We start from the raw sequence: 15,235 nt of genomic DNA, 5'->3' as shown, positions 1-15,235 counted from the left end.
TTGAACGCTTTCTCCATATACTATTTGTTTTTAAGTAGCTTACCTGTAGGAACTGTCTGGTTCGAGCACAGGACGTCGGGTTAGAGTTTTTTTTCCGGAAAACATGATCCTTCTGGGCGGGGCAACCAAACTAGACATAACACCTGTGTTGAAATCAGAAATTTGTGAAGCTAACAATTTTGACTTCGGTTTCTCTACTCAGTGCTCTTTTGCGCCGCACGAGGAGACCAAAAGTATACAAAAAAAAAATCTTGTGATGTTTCAGCAGCACTGCATTTCGAATAAAATCCAGTGTCAACATTTATCCAAAATGTTATCGGAAAAGAAAACGCCGACCGTATTTCATGCACGCTCACGTTGCTAGGGACGCCTCTGTTGTCGCTAACAGGAACGAGCAAACGCTACTTCCGCTTGGAGCGTCAATGTATCTCCACGTGAATTATCAAAGTATACAAAGTAAGTAAATAAGCAGCTCACTAACTACAGTTTTATAAACACGTTTGAACTGTTGTCAGGTCGGAGTTTCTAATAGCTCCCTGGGTTTTTTTTTTTAATTCTCTTATTCTTTGTGGCTAATTTCAACAAGGCTGCAGCTAGCCAGCAAGCAATGCTAGCAACAGCTATGAATGAAGGAATAGTCTAGTATGTTCATTTTGTCAGTTTTACTCTTATTGTCCTTTTATCCCGTTGTCGATTTTTCAACTCTGGATTAAGATTGTGTTGAGTCGAATGTAAACGTGGTTGTTCCGCTTTCAAGGTCTGAAAACACCAACTTTTGTTCACATTTCAGACGGATTCCGATGAGGACGTGGTGTTTGTTTCTGAAAAGTCTGGACCTAAACCCGTAGAGATTACAGTCAACCTGGTAATGATTTATTTTAACAACTAACCGTCTTTATAATGTGTATTTATCGCACATCAGAACACTTATAGATATTATCACGTAGCTTTGACTTAGTTTTCCCACGATGATCACTTTTTAAAAATAATCTGTAAGTCAAAAATCTGATAGTCATAGTCGACATTTAGACGGCCACAGTCAGACTGTTGGTAATTACAAACATTTGTGTTACTTCTATTCTTTGTCTCTTAGCCTGGCTGGTAAAATGTCTAACTCATCACATAAGTTGCCGGTTTAACATCCATCCCACGTTTCCCCCAAGTGGGTTTTACATTAACACAATAAGAGGCTTTTTACAATAAAACTTCTTATTTTTTCCTCTATACTTTTAAGACGCCTTCTGAGGTTGATTCATATCTTAATCAGATTAATTACCACTCATGTCACATTCAGCTTTCTCTAGATCAAAGTTGGTCTTCTGTCTCTAAATATATTAAAGCATTAAAACATAAAATTGTGAAAATAAACTATTTTCAATGTAAAATCCTTAAGAAGTATAGAATCCAATTATTCGCTTTCAGGAGTCTAATTAGCAGGGTTCCTAACTGGATCAGTGTGGACAAAGAATAAAACATCGATTGAGTTTCCAGACTGTTGTCCTTTCGCAGGGCTGCAAGAAATCCGTTAATTCTGCTTATGCAGCATTTACTCTCTTAAATGATGTTGATTCTATTTTTCCTAATTCTGTTTTTTATATGTAAACACATAAAAAAAAACCCACATAAATACAATTGAAGAATGCATTTATTTATGAATAAACAGCCTCAGAAAACAAGAATATAAAGACTCAGAGTGAGAAAAGCAAGCTGCACTTTTTGGTTTGAATTTTAAAAAAAGACTAACTTGCTTTTTGTCAACTCAACCTTTTTAAAGTGGATCTATTTGTGGTTTTAAACCCAGGTTGACGCCTACATGACGCCTTCACTAATAATTTCAGAGCGTTTACAAACTGCGCTCTGGGAAAATCGTGATTTAGTCTAGGACAGTTCGGCCCAGGAGACACGAGAAATCTGGATCAGACGAGCAGAGCAGATTTAGCAAGCGCACGCCACACTTTTCAGATATTTATTTACAAAAAAATAAATAAAACACCGTATTTTGTGTTGGTGTGTCTCTTAAAATGCCAATAAAATACATTGCGCTTTGTGGTTGCGATGAGACAAAACCCAAGGAAAAAAAAAAAAAAAAACATAAGATGAGACACAAGTGTTTCTTTTTTCAATCAGTGAACGCATGAAATCAAAACCCTCTCAGCGAACCTGAAAGCATAGAAACGAGATCTTTCAGACGTTCTGATTTTCAGTGTCTCTTGAACGCCTCTGCAGTCCGTTACACTGTGACTTGATGGAGTAAACGCAGCTCCAGGCTCAGCTTTCCACAGCCTGTAAACGACGATGACGCGGTAGTTGTTTTTGATGTCGTTCGTGTTCTGCACTCATAGTGGACGTTAAGGCAGATTTGTTGCTTGGCTCTGCTGCAGGAGAAGCTACTGGCTCTGCAGAGGGACATTGATGAGCAGTCTCAGCCCACACAGCCAGCCAAACCTCTGGTCAGTGTTGACTCCTCCGGCATGTACAAAATGTGTTTTTATTATTAATCTAATTGTTCCCCCGCACTCCAAAGTAACAGTATTATTATTATTTTTTTTCTTTTTCATGATCTTGTTTAAACCAGACAAGCCACACGATCAGTGCTCAAGCGAAGATGGAGGGGGAGAATGGCGAGGCAAAAATAATAAAGAAGGAGAAAAAACAGAAGAGAGGACAAATATGTTCACCAGAAATCCAAATCTGCGCAGCCGAGAACGGGATCCAGGCCAAGATTAAAAAGAAAAGGAAAAAAGTAGAAACCGCGGCAAAAGAAAAGGAAGAAAAAGCCGATCAGAAGAAAGACAAGAAAAAAGCGAAAAGGAAGAAACATGATGATGTTTCTTCAACTATTGAAACGGATGATGGCGATAAGAGGAAGAAGAAGCCGGCAGGAGACGGTGTAATTCAAGCAGAAAACTTTACCTTGAAGGCTGGAAAATTGGAGAAGAAAAGGAAAGAGGAGAAGCTCAAGGAAAAATGTGTACAAATCAAACCAGAAAATATTAAGGTAGAAAAAGATGAGGAAATGCCAATCAGAAGTAATAATCGCAAGAAACCCAAGAAGGGAAAAGGCAAAGATTTAGCTTTGAGGACAGCTGAGACTAAAGAGTTAGTTGTAGAAAAGAAAAAGAAAACTCCTGTAATTACTAATAGAGTTGGTGAAACAAAAGCAAAAAAGAAAGCAAAACTGTTGGAAAATGGGATAAAAGTGGAAAAAGAAGAGACAGAGGTCAGCAAGGTGAAATTAAAAAGGAAGAAAGAGAAGGAGAGTAAATCTGAGGGAAACGAAATCAAAGCAAAGAGGAAAAAGTCGACAGAGGACGAGGAAATTCTCCCAAAGAAAAAAAACAAGTTAAAAAACAAAGAGATTTCTGTAGAGGAAGATGTAAGCGAGGTAAAGAGTAAAAAGAAAAACAAGAGTAAAAAAGCCAAAGAGGAAGATGGGAACGTAGAAGCAGAGGAGATGGAGCCACAGAAGAAGAAAAGGAAAAGAGTGAAGGAGGAGGAGGGTGTGAAGGACGGCGTCGCTCTGGCTGCTGAGCCGCAGAGCAAGAAGAGCAAAAAGAAGAAAAACTCAGCTAAAGACGGTCAGGACGTGAACACCGAGGCCAAGGCTACGGGGAAAAAGAAGAAAAAAAACAAAGAGGAGCAGGAAGACTCACAGGTGAACCAAAAATTAAGTGTTCAGCTGTTGCTTTTTAACTTACTGGAGTGGCCAGTGACCAGCCTGGGTTTGTGTTTCAGGACTTTCCCAAAGGCGATGTCGTTTTCCTGTCGGCAAAGCCCGGAAACAGCGATGAGGTCGCCATTAATCAGGTGAAAACATCTCTGCATCACTTCCACTGTGGGATTGTGTTCATGAATGAGACCCTTCATTTTCTTAAAAAAAAAAAAAAGAAAGAAAAAAAACCTGCAACAGAGAGCATTTTAAACGTTTTTCTTGGGATCAGGATCAACTTTGATTGAGACTGATTCAACCTGGACCGAATTGTTTTTCACCGATTCCAAACTCATTCAAACCCAATTCATGGTTTGCAAAACGTTGTATTTGTTAAAAGAAAAAGAAAAAGGAGGATTCTTAGTGACCCTCTATCTGTCTCACCTTTTCAGCTGGAGGAATAATTTCTCTTCAAGCTCTGTGAACCAGACTGTTTACTTGTAAAGACTGGTTTGGGCCAAAGAGGAGCTGTAAAAATTATAATTTTTATATGTTACACATCATATCGTTGACATATCGTGGATCAATGGCCCCATCTAATTACTTATTACCAAATAAGTGTTATTTGAAGAATGTTTAGTTTAGGAATTACAATTTCTTGACATGGATTTTAACTTTATAGCACACATGCACTCCATATTTTGATGTCTTGTACGATGTTTTGGTCACAGGAGAGAAGAAAAGCTCTTCAAATGGAGATCGAGGAGGCTTCCCAACCTGATAAACCTGCAGTCAGTATCAGGATTTCTCTTGAATTCCTTTGATTGTTGATTTAAAACTTTAAATGCTTCCATTTCATGAAGTTCTCTCCAGGTAGTTATGATAAAGCCAAGTGATACTCTGGCTTTTTTGGGGGTGAATCAGATGTTTATTTTTAGTTTTTACTTGTTTTTTCTGTTGTTTTTAGGACATTGAACCAGTAGAGACCAGATTATTGCATCTCTACATTTTACCAGCCTGAATGGGTTACAGTAATGCAGAGCTTCATAGCTATATTCTTAGTAGATATTTTCTTTATTTTTTCATGGTAGCTCATCTACAGTAAGCCTGCCCTATAAATGCTTTCATCTTTATAACTAGTCCTAGTTGTGGGCACTGCTAACTAAAAAGTTAGTTACACTAACCTTAAAGGGCCATACCAACATGGTGTTTAACAGAAGCTAATGCTAATGTGCGAAGTTCAACCATGTTGAATATGTCGGTGACAAACCATATTGCAACTAGGGCCAGGACTTTAATGCGTTCATTTCCATTTATTTACTTGAAAGCGTTGAAAATTGTAACCAGAACCTTTTGTATTCCCATTTCTGGTACAACTGTAATTTTGACGCACAAACATCCACTTTAACAGCGATGCATGATTAAAAAAAGAAAACATGATGGGAAGCAGAACTGCTGTTCAAAATAAGAGCATGAATATAAAGGTCTAACTACTTGAAGTTTTTAGCAGTGGATAACCAAAGCATCAACAGATGTTGAACTTAATTCATGTGAAAGTGTACGAAACAGCCAGAATTTATCTGGAAAAATGCAGTTTATAGGAAGCTAAGTGCGTGAAAGGTTTTCAAAGTAAACTAATGCACTAAGCAAAACAATAGCTCCCCAATTAGCGCATTAGCATAAGTGTGCTAATGCCTAAAACTTTGACAGATTAGAGCACTGATGAGCTGTCATGGAAGCCCAGCCGAGGCTTCGTTCACTCCTTTGATGCCGCAGCTTCCTAATATAGATATTCAGATGTCAATACCAGCTCCAGAACCTAAATGTTCTTCCTAATGTCTTTGGAAGGTTTTGGGTCAGTGGAGTACCGCTCAGTTCGACAGCTCCCAACAGCAGCAGAAGTTCCTGCGGCTGATGGGCGGCTTCAAGAAGGGCTTCCAGCCGGCCGGGGCCGCGGCTGGCGGAGCCAACATGGCGCTGGGGAAGGACGCGCAACAGCAGCTGCAGCAAGGGCTTCTGGGACAGTTTGAGCGAGCACACGCACGGAAAATGGACTTCAGCAACAGAGGGGCGGGACTTGGGTTTACGGCGCCCTCCAACAAGAAGTTCTCCATCGACATCAATGCGTCTCGATCCGTCCGCTTTGATGACTAACTACGGAGGTCGGCGTTTTTGTACTTCCAGAGTATTGATTCAACTGGAGGATGTAGTTTATAACTCAGTGTTTTATAAAATGACATTTTGTGAATGAGAAATTTGCTAATTGTATGTTGTGTAGCGTTGCACACCAGTCTTTTGATAGTAGACTGCTATGGTTTTGTAAATTTCTCTGAAGACATGATTTTAATAAATTCTCAAAAACAATCTTTCAATTTTTACTTTTTTTTTTCCATCTGACAATGTGTTATACACAAATTGGCTTTTATTTTTTTTTTAAAGGTTAAAAACTGGAATGGTTTGGAAGCCTTTCAAACAGATGTGAATGGCTGGACACACTGGGCTGAGCAGCAACTTGACTAGCAGCTGACATTCAATAAAAAAAGTCACAGGCAAATGCTCTGATAGTCATTTAATTTCAATCCTGCACATTAGCAGTCAGGGACAGAATAATAAAAGAAAAAGATCACTTTAAGAAAAGCAGAAAATCAAGTTTGTTAGTGATGGCTCACAGACATTCAGCGGGAACATTGTGCTGGAATCATACATTGTGTTTCATTGTGTTCCAAGCATAGCAGCCTTGTTAGTCACTTTCCTATCGACAGATCAGCCACATAATCTGCAGGAAAGATGCTTACTGCTAATTCATGTCTTTATACAGAAAATCTGTGTTATAAAAATCCAAGTTCCAACCACTAAGGTTTTAAGACGAATTTGTTTTCATTTAATTTTGTAAATTAATTAATGAGGGGTTTCAGTATTTTTTGATGGGGTTTAATGGAGTATTGGAATAATAGACTCAGAAAAGGCCCATTCAGGAGAAACTTTCCACCTTGCAAGTCTACTGAAGCAGAATGCTTCAAGTGAGCGTGTTGCTTTAACACATTGCATCCATTTACCCACAGCAGGGTAATCTTCCAATTAGAAGGTTGGGGAACAGGGTGCCGAAGCGTCCCTGAGCAGGACTGACCACCCGATTCCCCTTTGATACGCTTAATACATCTCATATATACGCATATAAAAGCAGTATAAAATGAGAGCGTGTGTAAAAGACAAGGCGCTCGGCAGAACCTCACCGAGGTTAAAGAGGCGCCCTTTAAATTTACCTTGTCTTTCTTTTTTTATTACCGTCCATGTTGAAACCATTAGTGTATGGTTGGAGCACAACGGCAGTCCATGTCGACATGTTCTGTGTTACAATGTTACGATCGACCAAACGATGCAGCGTAGAAATTCAGAACACAGCACTCACATTTGAAGCCTGACTTATTCCAGATGGCAGAAATTTCACTTTTAATGGAACCGTTCTTAACAGAGAATTACTCCATTTGACCCCAAATAAAACCTGACCTTTCCCCATGAAGCAGCGGGCTCAAACTCCGGTCCTCAATGGCCGGTGTCCTGCGACTTGTACACGTCTCTCTGCTTCAGCACGCCTGACTCCAACATTAGATCGTCCGCTAATCTGTAGAGCTTCACTGCATGTTAGCGAGGCGATTGAGCCGTTTAGTTCAAGCGTGGAGGACGTGTAAAAGTTGCAGGACACCGGCCCTTGAGGAATGCGGTTTGAGACCCGCTGATTTAAAGAAAATTGTGCAAAACTGGTTTCAGGTACAGCGAGCTTTCACATCTTCTCGCATTGCAACCACGTGTTTCAGTGGATTTTTACTGGCTTTTAACATGATAAACCAACACAAAGTGGTGCTTAATCTTAAAGTGAAATAAAAACGATGCATGGGTTTCAAAACGTTTTCAAATAAAACATCCGAAAGGTGTGGCGCGCTTTTGAATCTGCCTTCCTTTGGATTCACACCGACATTAAATCTCACACAGACGACCTCCATTTACCTGTCAGGGGACGTTTGAAGGCGACTTGTTGCTCTGTATTTTTAGGCAGAGGTCGTATCAAAGTGAAGGGTGCTGAATCCAAATGTACGCCACACATTTCAGATGTTTTATTTGTAAGCATGTATCATTTTCTTTCCATTTCTCTTTACTGCAAGACTTTTTGTCGATCTCATAAATTCCTAATTAAATGCTTTACATATTGTGGTAAGTGAAGATTTAAAACTGTTCAAAGCGGTGAGATGACTTTAGAAATCCCCGGTACATTGTTGGTTTGGAATAAAACTTTAAAAAAAAAAAAAACTTATGAGGCAGAAAACTTTGCTAGATGTTCAGCAATGACTAGCTTTATATTATTATAAATTTTTTGTATGACAGTTTAAATAAAATATTAGAAACTCACAAGGGCCAGAAATCCAAAATATGAATCCACCCCGGGTTAAAACAGACAGGGCTGATAATTCATTTAATTACAATAAGAGTCTAGACCTGGCCTCTGCAGAAGAGGCTCTGAAATTTGGATTTTATCAGTAACACCGTTTCATCTTCCAGCAAAACGGTGGCAAAGACGGTTCTGGCTGATGCTGCCATAATACGCATCGATACAACCCTGAATCCTGCGTTTGGAACAGAAACTTCTCTCTTGGTGCAAAAATGACCCTTTTTTTTTTGATTTTGTAAAATCTTGGCAACCGCCAAACTGATCTTTGCCAAAGATAAACTTTGAGCTCTCTGGGTTCAATCCAGCACAATGAAAAACGTGCAGAAGTAAAGCCGTTAAGACACTTAATGAGCCGATATGAGAAGTAGCCCAGGAACCACATGTCACCCAGGGAAAAAGAGTTGGGAGGCCGCTTGACGAAAGGAGTCGCTTGTTGGTGCTGCGACAGACTTTCAGGGTCTCTCAGGCTTCCAGATACTCGGGCTGAACTCGGGCCACTTTACGAAACTCCTTGGCGTTGGTCTGCGGGCACTGCATCTCACGCCAGCTGATGGGAATCATCTGCGCACCTGGTATGTAGGAAGATATTTAAAAAATGCATCAGTGACATGCTCAACAAACAAGAATGGAGTCCGACATGGCTGACAGTAACTGCAAACAGAAAACACCAAGATTCTTGCACAATCAAGTCAAAATTCTAAACCGTACTTAGCAGCTACGTAAAAGTAAACATCTCAACTTTACTTGCGCCACCTGGTGTTTATAATCTGTAAAATATGGATCCGGTTGGAGAGCTGCAGCTGAGCGGTGAGGTTTACCTGCTTCGCTGTGAGCCACCACCACGCCCAGCTCGTTCTCAGCTGTTGTCAACAGGTAGGTAGACTGAACGTCCCCGAGCGAAATCTGACATGGCAGGTGAAGGATTTAACTCTTCACAGGTTCACCTGTGTAGCACCATTTATACGTAAAGTCAAAGTGCTTGACGAGAAAATAAAGGAACAGAGAAAACAAAAGCAGAATAATTGTAAATACTTAAAATTCACCATTTATACGTAAAGTCAAAGTGCTTGACGAGAAAATAAAGGAACAGAGAAAACAAAAGCAGAATAATTGTAAATACTTAAAATTCACATAAGAAAAGAAATGTTGAGATGAAAATATAAAAAGAGTAGTTAACACATGATGGCGAACTGGGAAAATAATATGGAGTTAATGGGTAACAATGGTAGTTATGTCATAACTGCACCTCTGACAGGCATATAGGAGCACTTTTTCCTTCCACAAAACTTTCCGTCAAAGTGCTTGAATTCAGCGTTCTGAACAACTCGCTTCTTTAGCAATGACTTTTTGTTGCTGTTGTCATTTACCGTCTTCTGGACAGCAGTTTTCCTCCAGACTGTAGGATCATTTGAGAAACTGAATTCACCTGAATTATACATCTATGTGCAATGAACCCATTTAATGTACTAGGTTATTTGCTACAATTGCCTTTTTAAATCTATTCAGGTTTATTGCACCTGTGCATTAATGAGTGGACTGTGACACTCGTCGCATGCTCTTAAGAAAACAGTTAATCACCTGTGTCAGCTGTGGCTTTTAATTTGTGGGAAGCAGTCGCATGCAGTCTATGAATGTCAATCAGTTACAAAGGAGGAATCTGAGGTATGAGCTGCATAGTTTCTGCACTCGCACAGTAATTTACCCGTCACATAACCGTGTTAGTCATAAGTAAAGGATACAACTTTTGCCAGGACAATGTCACCAGGTCTGAAGCTTTTGTATATGTCCACCTACACGAAGAAGAGGGGAAAGTTTACACTCGGTATAATTCACACATGAGGAGAAGGGGAAGCGTGGGAGATCATCTGAGTGAAAGCGTCAATCGTCGCGCACCTTGTCTTTCTCCGACTCTCGCACGTCTTCCTTTCTGTTGACGCAGAGAGAGAGAATGAGAGAGAGAATGAGACAGTTCCTCAGAAAAGTCAGTAAATCAAGCAGGAGGCTCTTCCTGTTTTACCTGATGGTCCCCCTGAAGCGGTCTTTCAGTGGAGTGGACCCCACATAGAGGATATGGACCTTCGCAAACCTGGAGTTGATGCCAGTCACCTTTTAAATTGAAGCATAAAATAGATGTAAGATTGCACAACAACTATTGCAGTGGTTCGATCAAACCCCAGGGGTTCGATCAAACCCCAGGGGTTCGATCAAACCCCAGGGGTTCGATCAAACCCCAGGGGTTCGGTGAGTCGGTCTCAGGGGTTCGGCGGAGCCTCTGCCACGGAAGTAAAGACACCTGTGTAAAGTCGTGATGCGACCTGCTTTGCATCACTTGCTCCAGAGGATCACGTTACATTGCTGAGCCAATCAGTGCTGCGGGAAGGATTTGAACTTGTGTCTTTAATTACTTCAGTAAAGCTCACTGTTTTTACCAAATTCTATAGTCTAATAGCTCCTTAGTCACATCTTTTCGGGGTTGGTACTGCCTCTAGTGGCATGGAGGAGGTAATACAACTAATATAATTACATTAATAAATCAGAATACCGCAAATTATTTTCTGTGTCGAGGAGGGGTGAGGGGGGTTCGGTGAATGCGCATATGAAACTGGGGGGTTCGGTACCTCAAAAAAGGTTAAGAACCACTGAACTATTGGTAAAGTCGTAAAATACTTTTTTTGTGTGTTTGGACAAGAAAAGATAAAGTTCTCCTACATGTCAAAGTTCTTCATGTGGTCCAAAAGTAAACAGGTTTACTGTGCTCTACATTATCCATCACTGTTGATTAATCTATTTCTGTAAATCAATCGAACGTCAATCTCATCTTATAAGTTTAATTAAATTAAGTTCCTCCCAAAAAAATGAAAATATTGCATAAAACCAATAAAAATAGGTTTTAATAGAGAAATGTAATTATGATCATGGTTTTGCCATAAAAAAAAAACTGCAGATGTAATGGACGTCCAGCAGACGGTCACTGACCCCCTCCACAACGAGGATAAGGCACTGGTTTCTAAGCATGTTCATGAAAAGTTGAGTGGAAGGAAAAAGTGATGCTGACAGGAATAGCCACTGCATTCCTGTGCAGAGGTTAACCATTGAATAGATCAATATTGAGATGAAATTCTGCTTTTTTTTTTTTTTTTTTTAAAGATGCACCTGCTGTAAATCAGTCGCAAGTGCTTTAGTATGTTTCAAATATTTCTAAAAATTATTCACAACATTAATAAGCTTTATGTGTCCAAGGATAACAATGGAAGGTTGAGTGGAAGAAAAAGCTTTAAAGAAAAAAAAAAATTTTAAATAACGGATTGAAACGTATAGTTCTGTTTACGTCTCTTTCACATGAACTACTTAAATAAATGAGCTTGTCCATAACAGACCTTGCAGGTGACGATGGCTCCAACGTCTGGCAGCAGCAGTGCTTCAGTTTCCCTCACCACTGAGATCACCGGCAGCTGGGGGAGCACAGACACCACAGTCAACTCCCTCACTAATAATTCGCATTGCTCACATTTCAGTACTGACTCTGAACATACCTGACATATATGGGGACATTTCTGTGCAATATAACTTAAATGGTACAAGCCCATACACTGAACTCCATCAAAAGATTTTTCATATTTAATATTCATCAAATATTAAATACATGCACACAATGTCTCCTGTGCACAACAAGCAAATACAAACAAAAGCGAATGAGCAAAAATAGTGAATTTGAAATAATTAAAAATTGTTTCAACTGAGGCTACTGGTGTTTCTATGGAAACAGACTGAGGCAGGCAAATGCACTTTATTAATTATGCTGTTTTTGTAACGTTTCATAATTAGTCATTAACAACTGGATGGTAATCACTATTTTCAGACTGCCGCATGTTCCAAACTCCTCTTCGAACTTCAGACGTAGAGAATTCATTTCTTCTACAGATTAAGCCCAACCAGATATACAGGTTCTGCTGCTGATTTGTAGCTAAAATATTTAAACAAAATTAGACAAATTATTCCACTGAGGTTGTGGAAAAAGCTCTGAGCCACAGTGGAGTACATTAGGATAACACTTTTCTTTAAGACCATTTACAGGAGATGTGGAAGTAGCAAAATGTCAACAATAAGTTTCTCTAACATCGTTATTAAATCCTTGGCTGAACGCCAAAGAGATTTGAAATCATCTGTAGAAACTGGCCAAATGACGATGAAACAAAAACTGTAACAACTGTTTAGTGCTGCATTTCTCTCTCTCGGTGTGCCCTAAAACTCTTCAAAACCCAACTAAAGAGCAGGAATGTACCAGCAGTTTGTGATTGTGGAATAAGGATTCAGTCATAATAGAGTTCATTACAGTACAAAGGCAACAGCAAGCCATTTTCGAGAGAAGAAAAAAAAAAGATCTCGTCTTACAAAAACTATATTTTAGAGGGTAAAGGTACGGTTTAATTAAAATGGAAGATGGTTTTGTCTGGAACGGTTCCAAGAGCAGTGGGAATCCTGGAGTAGCACACCAAACAGCTGAACAAGGAGTGAGAATGTAATGGTATGCAACTACATGAGCTGAAAACATGTTGCAGCAAAGGCACTCAGGATACTGGCTGACAACACTTCTGGCTTTTAAAGAAATAGCAGAAAGCAACTGTTTCAGCACAATTGAAAAGGTAAAAGAAGTATCACTAAAAATACTTCATGAAAAACTAACCAAACACCTCCAGATTAAAAAAAAAACAAACAAAAAAAAACTCCTTACTTATCCTTATTTAATTTTTTTAAATACACTTGCATATATTTCCTTCCTCTAGGATGCAAGAATATATTTATAATGTTAAAATATTCACATAGTAAGAAATTAACTGTGGCGCTTATAAATTAATTTGTTGCCGTCGTGCAACAGACTGACTTGGAGCAAACGCTTACTTCCTGTTAATCCAAAAATGTGACCGCTGTCAATCAGCTCAAAATAAAGTGACACTGCACACTGAGCTGCTCACTTTCATTACTTTGTGTGAGCCACAGCCCACAAATTGCACAATGCTCAGATTCAGGCCCTTGTGTGAACCTCGCTGGCAGCTTTCCAAAAGTCTGTCATCCACACCAACTACACAAATAAACTCTGCCTCCGCCTTGTGAACCTCACCTCCTCTCCCTCGTTCTTCCTCATTACGTAGCCAGCGAGGGAGGAGTAGATGTAGCCATGTCGCTGATACACTCCGGTGCCTTGATTACAGTCTCCTACACTGCATAGTTTCTCACCTGAACGCAAAGAGAAAAGGAGTCAGCGAAGGGAACATTACATACTGTTGTGTGCGAAATGAGTCGTACCTCTGGTAGATTTTAAAGCGATCTTTTAAACTGAGCACAATCTTTTCTTTGGCTGGAAGGAGGTAATGTCTAAAAATCAAGGTGATGGCAAGGAGAACTTCCAACCTCAAAGACTTGGAGCTCATCACCAAAGATAAATCAAGTGCAAACATTAAGGATTGTATTTTTATAATTCTTATAATAATATAATAACTCTTTATGCACCGATGAATAAATCTGTAGGCAACTTGGGTTTAAGTGCCTTGCACAGGAGCACATCGAAGTGGGACAGGAGGAAGCTGGAGTCGAAACATCAACCTTCCAATTACAAGATGACTACACATTGAGTTACAATATTAATGGTTAAATAAATATTTCAAGAAATACCAGCTTCAGCTTAAATGGTGAGAATCTGAAGGTAGAATCTAAATTGTATTGTAATAAATTTAATAGAACTGTAATAGAGTACACGAGGCTTCAAAACATACAATTAAAGGTAGAACTTTTGTAGTTTTTAAAGATTGTGATACCTATATTTGTCAATTTAAACCCGTTATTTAGTAATTAATACATGAACAGATAACGTTAATCCTCATAATGAAACTGAATGTGGGGGGTGGGGTGCGGGTGGAATCAGTGTGTTCAAAACAAGAGTGCAGAGGAATGTGCAGCTACGCCTGGGGCGACGGGCAGGGCAGGAGAGACCAAAACAGCTAAACGAAGTCGAGGGGGGGGAAAAAAAGCAGTACGTTTAACTATAACATATCTCTCCCATCTTGTTTTGCGGCCATAAATAAAATTTAACGCACTGTAAGTCTACAAGAAGAGGCAAGTCTCTGCTCACGTGTGGCTACTTAGCTGTTTCAACATGTCTGACTGTAGCTGCATTTAACTTTTCAGCGACACAAAAGCCTCTCCATCACCCGAAACATCAGCAGCGCTACAAACACGGTCTAAATTCCGAGTGAAACACATTTGAAACACTTTAAACGGAGGACTCACCTGGGACACACAATCTCAGGGGCGACATGTTTTCGGGAAGAGCAGAGAGCAACCTCATTGGCTATGAAGAAGGCTGGTCTAGATTCTGATTGGACGGTTTTCTTTCTTCTTCATTTGTCCCCTTTTTTGGCGATTGGCCAATCGACCGTAGGCTACATTAGAGCCACCTAGTGGTCAGGAATTGGAACAGACGAGATCTTCCATTCTATCAGTCCAGCCGTCCTTTGAGACGTTTTTGACTAGAACAGGGATGTGCAACCTTTTTACAAAGAGCTGTTTTTGTCCTAAGTCTACTCAGTTATCAAACAGAACGAGTGTTAATTGCAAATCGCATTTTATTTCAGTATACTATGGTTTTATGTGACATATCAACCTCACAACGTGTTTTATTGTGAAGTGTAAGGAAAATAGAAGTTTATTTTTAAATCAATTAACAAATAACAGTCTTAACAGTGTGCAAGCAGAGTCAATACCTTTCACTGCAGCTGGGATACTTTCAGGGTGACTCCATCAGTTTTACACACCATGAGATTGCTTTTCTTGTACATAATTTGCCAAAGAGTTCACCCTCTGTTGTATTAGGTAGCAAACATGAGTGAACAGCAGTTTTTTAAGTCTTGCCACAAATTCCCAATAAAATCTTGGTCTGGACTTTGAGTCTTTTGAGCAAATTACCTTGGATCAAAATCCTCCCACCACAGCTTCATGTTTAGTGTGTGATAGTGAACCTCCATCCCAATCTTTAATTCTCTAGCATGTTTTCTTCCAGTATTGTCTCGTACTTAGCTCTGTTCATCTTGACTAAACTGTTTTATAACTCAACTCTGCTTTTATCTTCTCAACAACCTTATACTGGT

The 15,235-nt window shown here is 39.6% G+C and overlaps 2 protein-coding genes across 2 annotated transcripts; one reads left to right on the top strand and one right to left on the bottom strand.

Moving 5' to 3' along the window:
- The first annotated feature begins 210 nt into the window (after positions 1-210).
- Positions 211-6,013, top strand: knop1 (lysine-rich nucleolar protein 1). Its single transcript, XM_014974828.2, has 7 exons — positions 211-456; positions 791-865; positions 2,382-2,450; positions 2,576-3,655; positions 3,736-3,807; positions 4,381-4,440; positions 5,498-6,013. Exons 4-7 carry the CDS (start codon positions 2,606-2,608, stop codon positions 5,801-5,803), a joined length of 1,488 nt encoding a protein of 495 aa, XP_014830314.2. The 5' UTR covers positions 211-456; positions 791-865; positions 2,382-2,450; positions 2,576-2,605; the 3' UTR covers positions 5,804-6,013.
- Positions 6,014-6,203: 190 nt separating this feature from the next.
- exosc1 (exosome component 1) lies at positions 6,204-14,460 on the bottom strand. The gene is made up of 8 exons (XM_014974832.2): positions 14,379-14,460; positions 13,213-13,328; positions 11,471-11,545; positions 10,111-10,199; positions 9,987-10,020; positions 9,833-9,883; positions 8,912-8,996; positions 6,204-8,662 (listed from the first exon to the last, which is right to left on the bottom strand). Exons 1-8 carry the CDS (start codon positions 14,434-14,436, stop codon positions 8,556-8,558), a joined length of 615 nt encoding a protein of 204 aa, XP_014830318.1. The 5' UTR covers positions 14,437-14,460; the 3' UTR covers positions 6,204-8,555.
- Between the last annotated feature and the right edge of the window lie 775 nt (positions 14,461-15,235).

Source organism: Poecilia mexicana, unplaced genomic scaffold, assembly GCF_051168715.1.
Source record: "Poecilia mexicana isolate PSO_F unplaced genomic scaffold, ASM5116871v1 scaffold_1, whole genome shotgun sequence".
Lineage (NCBI taxonomy): Eukaryota > Metazoa > Chordata > Actinopteri > Cyprinodontiformes > Poeciliidae > Poecilia > Poecilia mexicana.
This window is presented reverse-complemented; position numbering and strand designations above follow the sequence as displayed.

What these genes read in the sequence shown, in the direction of transcription:
- exosc1 (XM_014974832.2), bottom strand. Translation starts at nt 14,436, where the DNA reads ATGAGGTTGCTCTCTGCTCTTCCCGAAAACATGTCGCCCCTGAGATTG. An exon ending in CGCTTCAGGGGGACCATCAG is followed by an intron (nt 10,021 to 10,110) that starts GTAAAACAGGAA and finishes CTGCGTCAACAG; the next exon opens with AAAGGAAGACGTGCGAGAGT. An exon ending in ACATTGTCCTGGCAAAAGTT is followed by an intron (nt 8,997 to 9,832) that starts GTATCCTTTACT and finishes CTGCCATGTCAG; the next exon opens with ATTTCGCTCGGGGACGTTCA.
- knop1 (XM_014974828.2), top strand. Translation starts at nt 2,606, where the DNA reads ATGGAGGGGGAGAATGGCGAGGCAAAAATAATAAAGAAGGAGAAAAAA. An exon ending in ATGAGGTCGCCATTAATCAG is followed by an intron (nt 3,808 to 4,380) that starts GTGAAAACATCT and finishes TTTTGGTCACAG; the next exon opens with GAGAGAAGAAAAGCTCTTCA. An exon ending in CCCAACCTGATAAACCTGCA is followed by an intron (nt 4,441 to 5,497) that starts GTCAGTATCAGG and finishes TGTCTTTGGAAG; the next exon opens with GTTTTGGGTCAGTGGAGTAC.